The following is a 15,718-nucleotide window of genomic DNA, read 5'->3' on the forward strand; positions in this document are numbered from 1 at the left end:
TTTGCGACCCCATGAACCGCAGCACGCCAGGCCTCCCTGTCCATCACCAACTCCTGGAGTTCACTCAGACTCATGTCCATCGAGTCAGTGATGCCATCCAGCCATCTCATCCTCTGTCGTCACCTTCTCCTCCAGCCCTCAATCCCTCCCAGCATCAGAGTCTTTTCCAATGAGTCAACTCTTCACATGAAGTGGCCAAAGTACTGGAGTTTCAGCTTTAGCATCATTCCTTCCAAAGAACACCCAGGGCTGATCTCCTTCAGAATGGACTGGTTGGATCTCCTTGCAGTCCAAAGGACTCTCAAGAGTCTTCTCCAACACCACAGTTCAAAAGCATCAATTCTTCGGCGCTCAGCTTTCTTCACAGTCCAACTCTCACATCCATACATGACTACTGAAAAACCATAGCCTTGACTAGACGAACCTTAGTCGGCAAAGTAATGTCTTTGCTTTTGAATATGCTATCTAGGTTGATCATAGCTTTCCTTCCAAGAAGTAAGCATCTTTTAATTTCATAGCTGCAGTCACCATCTGCAGTGATTTTGGAGCCCCCCAAAATAAAGTCTGACACTGTTTCCACTGTCTCCCCATCTATTTCCCATGAAGTGATGGGACCGGATGCCATGATCTTCGTTTTCTGAATGTTGAGCTTCAAGCCAACTTTCTCACTCTCCTCTTTCACTTTCATCAAGAGGCTTTTTAGTTCCTCTTCACTTTCTGCCATAAGGGTGGTGTCATCTGCATATCTGAGGTTATTGATATTTCTCCCAGCAATCTTGATTCCAGCTTGTGTTTCTTCCAGTCCAGCGTTTCTCATGATGTACTCTGCATATAAGTTAAATAAGCAGGGTGACATATACAGCTTTGACGTACTCCTTTTCCTATTTGGAACCAGTCTGTTGTTCCATGTCCAGTTCTAGAGAAATGCAAGTCAAAACTACGAGATATCACTTCACACCATTCAGAATGACCCTCATCAAAACGTCAACAAACAATAAATGCTGGAGAGGGTGTGGAGAAAAGGGAATGCTCTTGCACTGTTGGTGGGAATGTAAATTGATACAGCCACTATGGAAGACGGTACGGAGATTCCTTAAAACATTAGGAATAAAACCACCATATGACCCAGCAATCACACTCCTAGACATATACCCTGAGGAAAGCAAAATTGAAAAAGACACATGCATCCCATTGGTCATTGCAGCACTATTTACAACAGCTAGAACATGGAAGGAACCTAGATGCCCATCAACCGATGAATGGATAAAGAAGTTTTGGCACATATATACAATGGAATATTACTCAGCCATAAAAATAAACACATTTGAGTCAGTTCTGATAAGGTGGATGAACCTAGAATCTATTATACAGAGTGAAGTGAGTCAGAAAGTAAAAGATAAGTATCGTATTCTAACACATATATACGGAATCTAGAAAAATGGTACTGAAGAATTTACTTGCCAGGGAGCAATGAAGAAACAGACATAGAGAATAGACTTATGGACACTGGGAGAGGGGAGGAGAGGGTGAGATGTATGGAAAGAGTAACATGGAAACTTACATTGCCATATGTAAAATAGATAGCCAACTGGAATTTACTATATGGCTCAGGAAACTCAAACAGGGGCTCTGTATCAATCTAGAGGGATTGGATGGGGCTGGAGATGGGAGGGAGGCTCAAAAGGGAGGGTATATATGTATACCTATGGTTGATTCATGTTGAGGTTTGACAGAAAACAACAAAATTCTCTAAAGCAATTATCCTTCAATAAAATAAAAATTAAAAAAAAACCTGATCAGAGGCTAGAGGCAGAGTTGACTACAAAAGGGCATGAGGAAATTTGGGGAAATGATCGTACTGTTCTAGTTTTTGGTTTATTTGAACTTTTTGGCCATTACAAATAATGCTGTTACGAATATATGTGTACAAGCTTCTGTGCGGAAGTATGTTTTAATTTCTCTGGGATATATTTAGGAGTGGAATGTAACGGCCAAAAAGTGGAAACAAGCCAAATGTCTAACAAAATGGATAGTAAAATAAATAAAATTTATTTATAAATAAGATGAAATAAAATATCTACTCTATGTTAAGGTTATTCAGCAATAAAAAGGAATAAATTATTGATATATGCTATAATATGGATGGATCTCAGAAACATGCTAAGTGAAAGTATACAAAAGAACACATACTGTATGATTTCACTGATAAATGTCCCAAATAGACAAAATCTCTATAGAGATTGAAAGTAAAATTATAGTTTCCTGGGGCTTTGGGGAGTAGGGAGTAACTACTTATGGATCTGGGTTTCTTTTGTGATGGATGAACATGTTAAAAAATTACATCACAGTGATGGAAACAGAACTCTGTGAACTTGTTGTATGCCTATTAATTATATCTCAATGAAACTATTTTTAAATGTATAAAGAAAAAACTAGTTATTTCCATTAAGTAACAACTTTATGTACAGGATTTATTTATTTTTTTTTTTTTCACTTTCTTTTTTTTTTTTTATTTTATTTTATTTTTTTTTAGTTTTTTATTTTTTACATTTTAAAATCTTTAATTCTTACATGCATTCCCAAACATGAACCCCCCTCCCACCTCCCTCCCCATAACATCTTTCTGGGTCATCCCCATGCACCAGCCCCAAGCATGCTGCATCCTGCGTCAGACATAGACTGGCTATTCAATTCACATGATAGTATACATGTTAGAATGTCATTCTCCCAAATCATCCCACCCTCTCCCTCTCCCTCTGAGTCCAAAAGTCCGTTATACACATCTGTGTCTCTTTCCCTGTCTTGCATACAGGGTCGTCATTGCCATCTTCCTAAATTCCATATATATGTGTTAGTATAAAAGAAAAACACCAATACAGTATGTACAGGATTTAAAACAAGTCGACAAGTTTGACATTTCTCCCATCAAGAGAACCCCTTCCTTTGGATGTAGGTGACACCTGTGATTGCCTCAATAAACAATATGGCAGAGACTTCCCGGGCTGTCCAGTGGTTAGGACTCTGGGCAGGGGGCACAGGTTCCATTCCTGGTCTGGTTGGGAAACTAAGATCCCAAATTCCATATGCTTCGAGGTATGGCCAAAAAAAAAAAAAAAAGGCAGAAGTAATGCTACATTACTTAAGAGAGCAGTTAGAAAAAGCCATGCAGCTTCTGTCAGTCTCAGGACATTTGCCTTTGGAACCCAGCCATCATGCTGTGGGGAAGCCCGGGCTACATGACGAGGCCCCTGGCCCTTAGCCCCAGCTGAACTTCCAGCCAAAAGCCAGCATCAACTTGCCAGTCACCTCTGTGATTAAGTCATATTGATTGATGACACACAGAGCAGAGAGCCAACCAGGCTAAGCCCCACACAAATTGCAGAGTTGTAAGCAAAATAAGTACTTGCCATTATTCTGTGACATTAAGTTTTGGCGTAGTTTGGTAGGCAACCATGGGTAACAGAATACCTTAGGCACTTACTTAAGAGGTTAAAAACACCATCTACTCAAAAACAGCCCCCTACTCAATGTAGATACTTCTTTCCAGTAAATCACCATCCAACCTCTATGTGAATGTTCTGACCAACATGAAGATTGGTCACCACCCCTTCTGGTAATAAACAACTCTTGAGTTATGATCTGCCTTGTATTAAGGGTGTTCTTTGGAAGGAAAATGATGCTAAAGCTGAAACTCCAGTACTTTGGCCACCTCATGTGAAGAGTTGACTCATTGGAAAAGACTCTGAAGCTGGGAGGGATTGGGGGCAGGAGGAGAAGGGGACGACAGAGGATGAGATGGCTGGATGGCATCACCGACTTGATGGATGTGAGTTTGAATGAACTCCAGGAGTTGGTGATGGACAGGAAGGCCTGGCGTGCTGCAATTCATGGTGTCACAAAGAGTCGGACACGACTGAGCGACTGAACTGAACTGAACTGTATTAAGATTGGTTCTGCCTGTCCAAATTCTGTCCTCAGAGGTAGCCAGTACTATCTAACCTCTCTTCCTCAGGACAGGTCTTTACCTTACTAAATAGTAGAGAAATCTTTACCAGGTTTCATTTTGTAGCTGAGAAAACTGAGCGGATACAATATGTATTGTCCGTGCTCAAAATCACAACTTTCATACCTATGCCACCATTTCTATCATCTAGGAAGAGAACGGTATAAGTAACTAGAAAATGAAAGCTATTTTTCTATACTACTCATCCTTCCTTTGTACTTAAATATTTCCTGTTTTAATTTAAAAATGCCAGTTAGCTCTTCAAGGGCATGCAAAATAATTCTTGTCATTGTGAGTCTTCCTTGGTGTTTGAGGACATATATATTGAATAATTTACCTAGCTATGGGAAGCAGCATACAGATAACAAGGATACAAGCATTTCTTTCCAAAGGATTTAAACACAGATCTTACAATCCAAAAATACTTTGCATCTTATCAATGTAGTAACTGTATGATAAATTTTTTTCTTTTTCAAAGTCAGCAACAGAAAATGAGCTTCTTACACTGTTGATTACAGTAAGTCCGTTGTCATAACAACACCTAAGTCCCCAAACATTCTTTCTAATTGAGACAATTTCTTCTAGCTTCAGTCCCCTAAGACTGACTCAATTACACAACTCAAAATCCAAACCCCTGAGGGTGCCTCTCAATAAGGATACTGATTATGCAACCTAAGGAAAAGTCTAAACACCATTTTTCCAAGTTGCAAGGAAACTTTTCAGGCAATGCACTTTGTTTTTACAGCTAAGTCTTACAAGTTGAATGGTAATTTTCTGATGTAACTTTAAAATTGTTTATATTTCATGATCACATTACAGAGATCTAAACTTTTAATACAAACCATTCTGTTAATATAACTTCAATATATCTCATTCATGTTCTCTGGGCTGTATTTACATCCTGTTTCTTTTAAGGTACAATTAAAATCTTCTAGGAGCAAGCAAGACCATGCTAAACTCAATAAAAGTATCACTGGATTAATATAGAACATATGTATACTACCCATATCGAGCTCATGAGTTAAGGAGCAGAAAAAAAAACTTTAAAATCATATAAAACCTTAGCAGGTCATCATAAATTAGAGGGGTCCAAGAATGAATTCTTAGTAATTCCAAAAGAATAAAAAATTCCAAAAAGAAAAAGCAATGTTGGGAAATGTGTTATCTCTGTTGTTTCAAAATGTAAGCTGGTAATTCTCTAACAGTAAAAAAGATTTTTAAAAGGGCTTGCTTTCAGACAGAAAGTATAGTACTTTCCACTCCTACATTATAAAATGCTGCTATCCCAATGAAAATTTGCTGTATGACTCAGGGAACTCAAACCCAGAAGGACCTAGAGGGGTTGGAAAGGGTGGGAGGTGGGAGGGAGGTTCAAGAGCGAGGGGACATATGTACACCTATGGCTAGTTCATGTTGACTATCGGAGAAAGCAAACCAATATTGTAAAGCAATTATCAATCAATTAAAAATAAATATAACTTTAAAAATGCTGCTATCAAGTATGGATAAAATAGAATAAACCGACTATGCAACCCTATGTAGCAGGGGCAGAAAGATGGGGCTGAGAAGTCTGTAAAAAGGTGTCCAATTTTTAAAATCTGACACTTGGAGAACCGAGTTTATGTGAATAAATTCTTCGGGGGACTGGAAATCATGTAGGATGGTCTATGAAAACAAATCATTAATAAAACATTTACTATAAAGCATTCATTGATAAAGATGTTTTATTAAGCAAGGAGTTGTATTAGCTGTTCATAACACTCATTTAAAAATTTTTATCATTTTGTTTAGAAGAGAAAAAATTAATGGATCTATCAAAGTATTTTTCTAAACATAAATGGAGAACTATGTAGAAAGAGGAAGCATTATGAAATTTATGACTAAGTGTGTTTTGTGTAAGACTGTAAAGCTGTTCAAAGGTAGTGGACGTGTTCAAAGGTTTTTCATTTCTGGCTATAGGGAAAAGTAAAAATAAGGGCATTTTCATTCATTCAACAGTAAAATACTGCCTAGCTTATGTAGATTATTTTCACCTTACAGTCTTAACACACATTCCAAAGACTGATTTGATTTTCATTATTCCTTTCGGGGAAGAGGAGGGAAAGCAGGGCTGTATATGTCAAATGGTCCACTTCGTCACTGAGAAAATTTTGCAGTGGAATATATCAGGAGGCACCAGAGATTTACTGACTAGGGAACAGAAAAGAGAAAACAGCCACAGAAAGAACATAAGCTGCGAAAGAGATGAGATCAGTCCCAAGAGTAACTCGAGGACTGGACAAAACCCTGCTCGGCGCTGCAAGTGAAATGAGCAGACGTGATTTGGGGCATTCCAGGTTCTCCTTCCTTCTCCGGAGTCCATTCTTGGACCGGAGAGCAGGATGCAGAGAGGAGGGAAAGCCCGCAGTGTCCAACTGCCTGGACAATGAGCTCTAGGGCCCCATCCAGTGCTGCACCGCCCTCCTTGAAGCCTTCTCTAGCGTTCAATTTCACAGCTCCCCCAAAAGTCATTCACTTCGACTTCAACAACTCGCGGGAGAGAGCACGCGCGCAAGGGCAGCAGCTGCTGGGCCCGCCCCCTTAGCGCTGCTGGCCGCGGGGGACCCTTGCCGAGCTGCTCAGCAGGACTGAGACCAGCCGCTAAGGGAATCTACCTTCTCGCGCTGGTCCCAGCTGTACTGCTTCGGCTGCACTTCCTCGTCCTCCGGTTGCGACTCCTTCTCAGCCTTCCGCCTCTTGGAGAAGAAGCAGCCCATGGTCTTGGCCCGCGGGGTCTCACTGGCCGCTACTCCTCGCCGGCCCGCTGGCTCAGACACCTCCTGGAGTTGTGATGTGAACCCCGGGCGCCTGGGCCCCGCAGCGGTCTGAATACTGCCCCGCGGAACCGCCCAGTAGCCCGCAGCCCAGGTTTGCCCGCCAGGCCTAACAGCCCTGTTCTTTTTCCTCTCAGTTGTCCTGACGACCCACTGCAGCCAATGACCGCTCAGCGCTCGGGGAACCAATCAAAGCCCCGCGAGCAGCCTGCGCGGCCTATGAAGAGAGGTCGACGCACGAACACAACCAATCTTCGCCGGGCTCCTGCGCCAGCCTCCAGGGGCTGATCCGGCCGGCTTCGGCGCCCTCACAGCCGACCCAGCTCCCAGCCTGCCCCGCCCCTCTTAGAACTCAACTGGACTGTCCGGCTGCCGGTAGTACATCTGCGACAGCCAGGTCTTTTTGCCCTAGGTTCTGTTTCCAAGTTCTAGACGCGGAAGGGCAGCCTAGTTGACATTAGACTTCAGTTTTGTGATGCTGTTGGTGAGGGAACAGGAATTCCTGCTTGTGCAGGAAGGGTCCTGAAATTCACTGGCCTCAATCCTGGACCCCACGTCGTCTGGCTAGTGTCACCCCCCAGGAAATCCCCCCAACGACCTTTCTGACCCTCCTTGCCCTCTCTAATGTGCTTTCTTAGAGCTTCTGCGAATGACTCTAAAATTGAACAAGAACTTAGAAAAATAAGTATTTTTGTACCGTCTCCTTATTGGAACTGTGAATTTCTCGAGACCAAAAGCCCTGTCTTTTTTTAAATCCCCCAAACCTTGCTTAACTCCACACTCATTGCTCAATAAGACGTTTGTCAAATGAATGCTTGCACACTAGTGAAGGAAACATTTACAGCCTTTCCCTATTCTTTCCCAAAGTGGCTCAAGAGGAGGGGTCGGGGAGAGTAATGGTAAAAGGGTTCTCTTCATGGAGTTTATTTATTTATTTATTTATTTATTTTTCTTCATGGAATTTATAGCCTCATGGAGGACGTAAGCATTGCCATATAAACTATCAGATATATTCTCAATAAATGCTGTAGGGTTTGTCTGAAGATATTTTTTAAAATATATATTGAATATTAACATATGCTATGCTTGGGTTGACTTTTACTACAATACACATGTATTGCTTGTATAATAGAAAAGATAAGTTGTCGGTTTAATTCTCTGAGCACAGTATTTTGGCATTTGGTAGGACATCAAACGCAGATTAGTGTAGGCTTAAATTTGGTTAACTTTCTACATTCCCACACTTATTCACATCTAATGTATATCCTTAATGAGCCTCTGGCTTAACTTGAGCATTAAGAATGTTCCCTTTTTCACTTCCTGCCATTTATTGCACAATCAGGAAGAAAAGTACATGTGCTCAAGTATTAGAAATTACTGTTAATTTAAGTTCCAGATCTTAGGCAATAAAGTCTTTAACCAGTACACACTTTTCCTTCTTCAGAGTGAGATGAAAAGTCTATGTGACAATGTTTTGAGTAAGACCCTTAGATGTCTTATATTCATAAAAGGTTAAAATTGTGACTTCCAAGTAGTACAGTGGAGGAAACAGAGGTCCACAGAAGTGAAGAGACTAATCTGTAGCCACAGTGAGAGTGGTTCGACAGGGTCTAGAAAGATCCAGAGTCTGCGCTGTTCAGGGCTTCCTCCTAAATTTGTTCTCTGATTCATCTGAAAGAAGTAAAGAAGTTGCTAGGCCTTCTGATGCCTTGGGAGCTCTGTCCCACAGTGATGTTCTTCTTAATGAACAAACAAAACTAATTTTAGAGAAACAATCTCTAAAGCTCATGGTTTTGAAGTATTCATTAATGAGAAACTTAAACCTAAAACAAAATCTATATCCAATAGTGATGTTTTCAGGAACCCTTTAGAAAAAGTGAAGGTAAAATCCCCTTTCTGTTAAATCCCATCCCATCATCACCCCTAACCAAAAATGAAATAGTTTAATAATTATTCAGTTCAGTTCAGTTCAGTTCAGTTCAGTCGCTCAGTCGTGTCGGACTCTTTGCGACCCCATGAATCGCAGCACGCCAGGCCTCCCTGTCCATCACCAACTCCCGGAGTTCACTCAGACCAGTCAGTGATGCCATCCAGCCATCTTAAACTAGGACATATTCAAAGCCAATGAAAGAACTAGTGCTAGAGTTCACTCATACTCTTTCTTTTTCTTTCTTTTCTCCCCCCGTCCTTCCCCTGCCAATGAATTTTCATAACTGCTTTTTTTCCCCTGCAAACCAGCACTCTTTACTTACTTATTGGCATATATATGGCTGAGAAGAGTCATCACACCCTGATTCCTCATTCCTTTCTGTCCAAGCGTATGCTAGGGTCTCTTTATATCTTAGCTCAGATTCTCAAGGAAGATAACCAGATAAAGTGTTGGCCAGTCAATAACAGATTGGACTTCCCCAGTGGCTCACTGGTAAAGAATCCGCCTGCAATGCAGGAGCCGCAGGAGACTCAGGTTGGATTCCTGGGTTGCTTTGGGAAGATCCCCTGGAGGAAGGCATGGCAACCCACTCCAGTATTCTTGCCTGGAGAATCCCATGGACAGAGGAGACTGGCAGGCTACGGTCCATAGGGTCACAAAGAGTCAGACTGAAGCCATTTTGCGTGCTCACACCCATGCACAATAATGGAATGGTTACCCATCGGTCATGTGCACACCCCTGGTCTAATTACTTCAGTCATAAGATGAGTTCTATTTTGCAAACACGAGTGGGGAGCAGGTCCTAAAAGAGCACATGTGCTGGCAGTCCTAACTCTGTAGAGTCCAGAAAGAAACTGGTCATTCCTTCTGCCTGTAATCCTGCTACTTATACTCTTGTTATATCTTTTCTATAGAAATTTATCCTTCATGTTCAGTGAATAGATGGATATTCATCTGTGTTAATAAGTTGAGTTGTGGGTTTGCACCTGGACACAAGCTGCAGATATAGTCTGGGTCCCCTGAGTGTCTTGACCACAGAAATGATAGAGTTATTTACCTCTCAGAAGACATCACTGAAGACATATATCTTCACAGCATGGATAAACAAGTTACTCCAGCAACGGTGGCTGGAAAAGTCCCTTTTCTCGAGTTGACCTGACCCATGCTTGCTCACTCTGTACTCAACCTAAGGAAACACTTTACAAGTGAAGGAGAAAAGAGAGGAGTGTTTCTATGATCCATTGCTGTGTAACAAACTTAATGGCTTAAAACAACAATTATTTATTTTCCACTTGAATCTGTAATTTAAGCAGGGCCCAGGGGGGACAGCTCAATTCCAGGTTCATGCTACATCCAGAGCTTCAGCTGAGATAACTCAAGTGGCTGAATCATTCTACATAAAATCTCAGAGCCTCTCTGTGTGTGATCTCTCCAACAAGGTAGCTTTATGGTATTCCGATTTTTAAATATAAATTTATTTATTTTAATTGGAGGCTAATTACTTTACTATATTATATTGGTTTTGCCATACATTGACATGACTCTGATTTTAATACATGATGCTGAAGGCTCCAAGGATAAGTTTTCCATGAGACCAAGGCAGAAGCTGCAAGGCCTCTTATTTATTTATTTTTTTGCTTGTTCAATAAGTTTATTATTGTCTTATCTGAAAAATCTTGATAGAAAATTGTGGTTTGGTTTAACTCTCAGCAGCTTGTTCTTGAGCTCTAAGGAAACTTGCCTTCTTCTGAGCTACCCGATCTTTCTTCTGGGCAAGTGACATTTTGGGATGGTTCCACCTCTTCTTTTTAATTTCTTTCTTAGGCTTCTTCTCATACACTGGATTCTCTCGTATTGCAGTATGAGCTTTCTTATACATCTCCTCCATCATGTCTGGAGTTACATTGTTTTTTATGTACTGAGAGAATTGTTTCTTGTAAGCATCTTCATCTTCTTCGGTTAGGTAATGTGTGTAATCTGCAACGTTTTGCCCCATGATGTGCTTTCGGTGTACCTCAGCACTGAACTCTTTGCTTTCTGAATCATAACCAGGGAACTGTTTGGTACTGTGAGGGATAGACAAGCCTCCATCGACAGCTCACTTTAGAGCCCCAAAAACTTTATTCCCAGTAGTAGTTCTGGCAAGTCCTGCATCCAAGTAACAGGTGAAGGCACCAGGTTGACCATCAATGCTTTCCACATTGTATTCATCTCCAGTCACCTTGACTTGGCCTTCATTAATTTTGTCCATACCAAACCTATTAAGAAGCCTGAGGGCCAGCAGCAGGCCAGTACAATATGCTGCAGCATAATTTGTCAGGCCAACCTTCATACCGTATTTTGGGAGTTGGTGAGCATAAGCTGCACAAACGATCATATCTCCTTCTCTACAGGCATAAGCAATCTGACAAATGATTTCTCTGTTCGTTACACGAACAATCATTCTGTATTTAGGTGTGTTGTACTTATTTTTATCTTGGATTACCAATCGTTTCTGAGCATAGTAGTCAGTTTTGCTCTCTCGCCTTCTGAATTTCACTTGGTATCTCTTGAAGTAGGCCTTGTTCTTGACAACTTTAACAAACCCCATCCTGCAGAACAGAACCCCAACTCCGTGGCTTGCCACAGAGCTGCAGAACCAGCACGGCTAGGTGCAGTGGGTGGGGCAGAGGGTGGGAGGAGTGCAAAGCCTCTTAAAATGTAACTTCAGAAAAGACACATCACTTTCACTGGATTCTGTTGATCACATTGTTCTTGGCATCTGGCAAACAGTGGAAATTGACCAGAGGCCAGACAAGGAATGGAGATAAGGCTTTACTGGGGCCCCTGCTGCCCCAGACAGGAGAGAGAACAAACAGTAAGTTCCCTTTCTTGATCACTCTCTGAGTTGGGGGCAAGCTTGCTCCTTACATGGGGTGAGTGTAGTAGTGTGTCCAGGAGTCAGGCTGGAGGGGTGGTTTAGGTGTTTTGCCCACCCATTAGGTGGCACTGTGCGTAGGGGGGCATGTGCAGTACCTTGCTTTTGCTCGCGACACTCTGCTTTTGCTCTTGACACTCTGTTTTCACTCTCTACACCCTGCTTGTGTTCTCGATAGCCTGTTTTGCACTAGGTTCTTCAAAAGTGGCAGTTGGAATTTTTGGTCTCTTTGTATCTTTTGGGTCCAGTATTTGCCCCAACTGTACATGTACGCAGTTATTTTTAGTTCCATATAGTTTCTTTTGTGTTTTGTTGCTGAAGGAGAGGTGTGTCCAGGTGCAAACATTGCAGCACTCCAGCAAATGGTCCCGGGCCTGTCTCATTCCCCCTGAGACTCCACACTCATTCTTAAGGTATAATCAGTGGTAAAAAATCCAAGTTCCAAACAGGGCAAGTGGGTTCGATCCCTGAGTCAGGAAGATTCCCTGAAGAAGGAAATGGCAACCTACTCCAGTATCCTTGCCTAGAGAATCCCACGGACACAGGAGCTTGGTGGGCTTCTGTTCATGGAGTTGCAAAGAGCCAGACACGACTGAGCGACTAAACAAACAAGGGGCTGAATATCTCTTCTTTTGAAACTTCTTCCTGCTGGACAAGGGCCGCAGACTAGCTTACCCTAGAGGTGTAGAAGCCCCTCACTGACTGTTCTGAGGAACTGTAGGAACCTGGCCCACTTACTGCTGGAATGGACTGAATTCCTTGAACCATCATTATGAGCCTTATTTCAAACTGTTGGAGCCTAAAAGATGCAAACTAACCAAGAGGTTAAACAAACAAGGGCTAAAAGGAGAGAAGGACAACAATAGCCACGAAAGGGCCTAGTAAGGGAAGGAACCAGGGTTAACTTACGGCTTCCCTAACTGTTGACCAGACAAGGAAGGCAATATTGCCTCTGCCAAAATCATGAAGCCACTCTGCCTTGTTCTGCCAGAAGGCAATCAAAGGTCAGAGAATTGTCAAGAATCACATCAGCCAAGGAAACAAGAGAGGTCCCAAGTCACATTAAGGTTTCAAATAGGAGCCAACTTACTACATCATTTTGCTTATCTGTTGATGGCGTTTGTCTTTTGCATAGATACATCAGATCTTCCACTGGCTTATGGGTGTATTGTTCTGCTGTGACCTGCAGGGTTTCTGAAGGTAAATGCTTTGGTTTGGATAAATGTACCCAACTGGATATCCCTTGCAGTTTGACAACAATGGAAGTGGTTAAAATTATATTATAGAAGCCCTTGCATTTTTGGAATAGTTGGTATTGGGAGGAACCCCTCTGTCCAGATTTTAAGAAAAACTTGGTCCCTGGGGTTTATTTGTGTAGAAACTGCTCCTTCCTCTGTATTTTTAGTGGGAGCGGGCAGTGCCTTGGGGGCACAGTACTGGATTGCCTTCTGACCTTGTCCCAGATTAATAATATATCTCAGGGCTTGGCTCATGTCTTCATCCAGTAGAAAGTCAGTAGTAAAAAAAGGCCTCCATTGGTCATTTCAAATGGGCCAAGCCTCAGACCACTCCTGGGGGCTACATGGACCCTGAGGAGTACAATAGGAAACAAGTTGGTCCAGGGTTCATGAGCTTTTTGGCAGAGCTTCACTGTGGTTTTCTTTAAAGTATGGTTCATTTTCTTTACCTTCCCTGAAGACTGGGCATACCAAGAGGTGTGTACTTGTTCCTAGGGCCATTGTGAGCCCCTGTGTGATTTTGGCTATAAAAGAAAGCCCGTTATTGCTCTGGAGGGATTTTGGAAGTCCAAACAGAGGAATTATTTCTTTTAAAGGGGACTTACAGATGTCCTTAACCTCTTCAGATTGGATGTGGAAGTATCAACAAATGCCAGAAGATGTTATATCCTGACAGTGGGTACATTTGGATGAAATCTAACTGCCAGTGTTCCTCCAGGTAAGTATCTTGGTGTTGGACTGACCTGAATAATGAAGGGGGGGATTGGATGGGTCTGTGGGTTATTGTGGGCACATAAATCACAAGCATGTATTACTTATTTTACTGTTCTTTTAAGCCCCTTCACCGAAAAGACCTTCTGCATCAAGTCCCATAGTACATCCCTCCTAGAGCCGGTGGCATCATGTAAGCTCTTAGTGAGTTTACATTGTTGGGCCTCAGGGATTAGAATCTTATCCTCCTTTGTAGTATCACCCTGTGATTCCCTTCTCATAGCCTATTTCTCAGCATGTTCTTGTTCCTGTGTGGAATGCTAGTGAAGGCTAGGGAGTTCTGGGGGACCAATTGCTAGAGCCATAACTTGTTCAGATTCCTGTGATCAAGCTGCCTGTTTTACAATTTGATCAGCTTTGCTATTCCCCTGACTCACAAAGGATCCACCCCTCTGATGGGCCCTATTTACTGCTACCTGGGTCAGAAGCTGCACTGCTTTGAAAAGAGCCAGAATCAAATCTTTATGTTTTATGGGGGAATTTTTAGCAGTTAACATTCTCCTTTCTTTCCAAATGGCAGCATGAGCATGTAGCCCATGGAACCCATATTTAGAGTTAGTAAAAATCTTCAATTTCTTATCCTTCCCTAATTTCAATGCTCTCATTAATACAATTAGTTCAGCCTTCTGGGCAAGTGTTTGAGGTGGCAAGGTCTTGGCTGCTATAACTTCATCTAGACTGACTATGGCATACCCTGCCTTTGGGGGTTCCCATTTCTACAAAACTGCTCCCATCAGTAAAGCATTTGACCTCAGGGCTCATCTAGAAGATCAGACCTCCTGAAATAAGTTTATTCTGTGGCCTCTATACACTGATGCACTAAGTCTCCACTCTTAACAGCTAGAAGCAAGGCTGTTGGATTTGTTGTTTGGCTCACCCTTAAGATAATGTCAGGGGTTTCCATTAGGAGGGCCTGATATCTTGATAACCTTCCTCCTGTCAACCAGTGATGTCCTTTGACTTCCAGTACAGATTGTACCTGATGAGGGGTTAACACATCTAAGTGTTGTCCCAGGGTGATCTTGAAAGCATCATAACCAACAGGGCTGTGACTGCTACTGCCCACAGGCAGCTTGGCCATCCCAGGTCACTGATTCCAGTTGTTTTGAAAAATGATTCAGTGATCTCTGATCCAGTCTCAGATTTTGAGTCAACGCTTCTAGTGCAATCCCTGACCTCTCATGAACATATAGGGTAAGTTCAGTTCAATTGAGTTCAGTCACTCAGTTGTGTCTGACTCTTTGCGACCCAATGGACCGCAGCACGCCAGGCCTCCCTGTCCATCACCAACTCCCAGAGTTTACTCAAACTCATGTCCATTGTGTCAGTGATGCCATCCAACCATCTCATTCTCTGTTGTCCCCTTCTCCTCCCACCTTGAATCTTTCCCAGCATCAGGGTCTTTTCAAATGAGTCAGTTCTTCCCATCAGGTGGCCAAAGTATTGGAGTTTCAGCTTCAGCATCAGTCATTCCAATGAATATTCAGGACTGATTTCCTTTAGGATGGACTGGTTGGAACTCCTTGCAGCCCCAGGGATTCTCTCAAGGGCTTGTCTGAATTTGGAAGCTTCAGTGCTGGTGCTCCACTCAACTCAGTCTTTAGAGTCTCAAAGGCTCACTGGTGGTCCTTATTTCATTGAAGGGGTTCCCTTTCTCCTCCCTTTAGAGCCTCATATAGGGGTTTTCCTATAAGGCCATAATTTGGAATCCAGATATGACAGAACCCAGACATCCCAAGAAAGCCTCAAAGCCGCCCCCTTGTGGTTTCAGATGGTAATGCACTAATTGCTGTTTTCCCATCTGTGACCAGGGCTCTTGCCCCTGGGGTCAAAACAAATCCTAAATATTGAACCTGTTGCCGTGAGATCTGAGTATTGGTTGGAGAGACTTTATATCCTCATTTTTTTGCCAGAACATTTAGGACCCTAACAGTGTTTTGATCTGAACTTTGTTTAGTCTCATTACTTGCCAGTCATCAACATATTGTAGCAGAGTTCCCTTCTCAAGGCTCAGTTCCCTTAGTCCCCTTGCTAATGCATTTCCAA

At 42.4% G+C, this 15,718-nt stretch overlaps 1 protein-coding gene and 1 pseudogene across 2 annotated transcripts in view; both read right to left on the reverse strand.

Moving 5' to 3' along the window:
• Window positions 1-7,202, reverse strand: part of RP2 (RP2 activator of ARL3 GTPase) — a 54,801-nt gene extending 47,599 nt beyond the window's left edge. Inside the window, exon 1 of one of the 2 annotated variants that reach the window (XM_070290197.1) lies at window positions 6,658-7,202. In XM_070290197.1, coding sequence (XP_070146298.1) covers window positions 6,658-6,759 — 102 coding nt within the window. In that variant the 5' untranslated portion in view covers window positions 6,760-7,202. The remainder of the gene's footprint in view (window positions 1-6,657) is intronic. The other variant, XM_070290198.1, reaches the window with a different exon arrangement.
• Window positions 7,203-10,444: 3,242 nt separating this feature from the next.
• On the reverse strand, window positions 10,445-11,388 carry LOC138929930 (large ribosomal subunit protein uL18 pseudogene; annotated as a pseudogene).
• Between the last annotated feature and the right edge of the window lie 4,330 nt (window positions 11,389-15,718).

This window comes from Ovis canadensis, chromosome X (assembly GCF_042477335.2).
Source record: "Ovis canadensis isolate MfBH-ARS-UI-01 breed Bighorn chromosome X, ARS-UI_OviCan_v2, whole genome shotgun sequence".
NCBI lineage: Eukaryota > Metazoa > Chordata > Mammalia > Artiodactyla > Bovidae > Ovis > Ovis canadensis.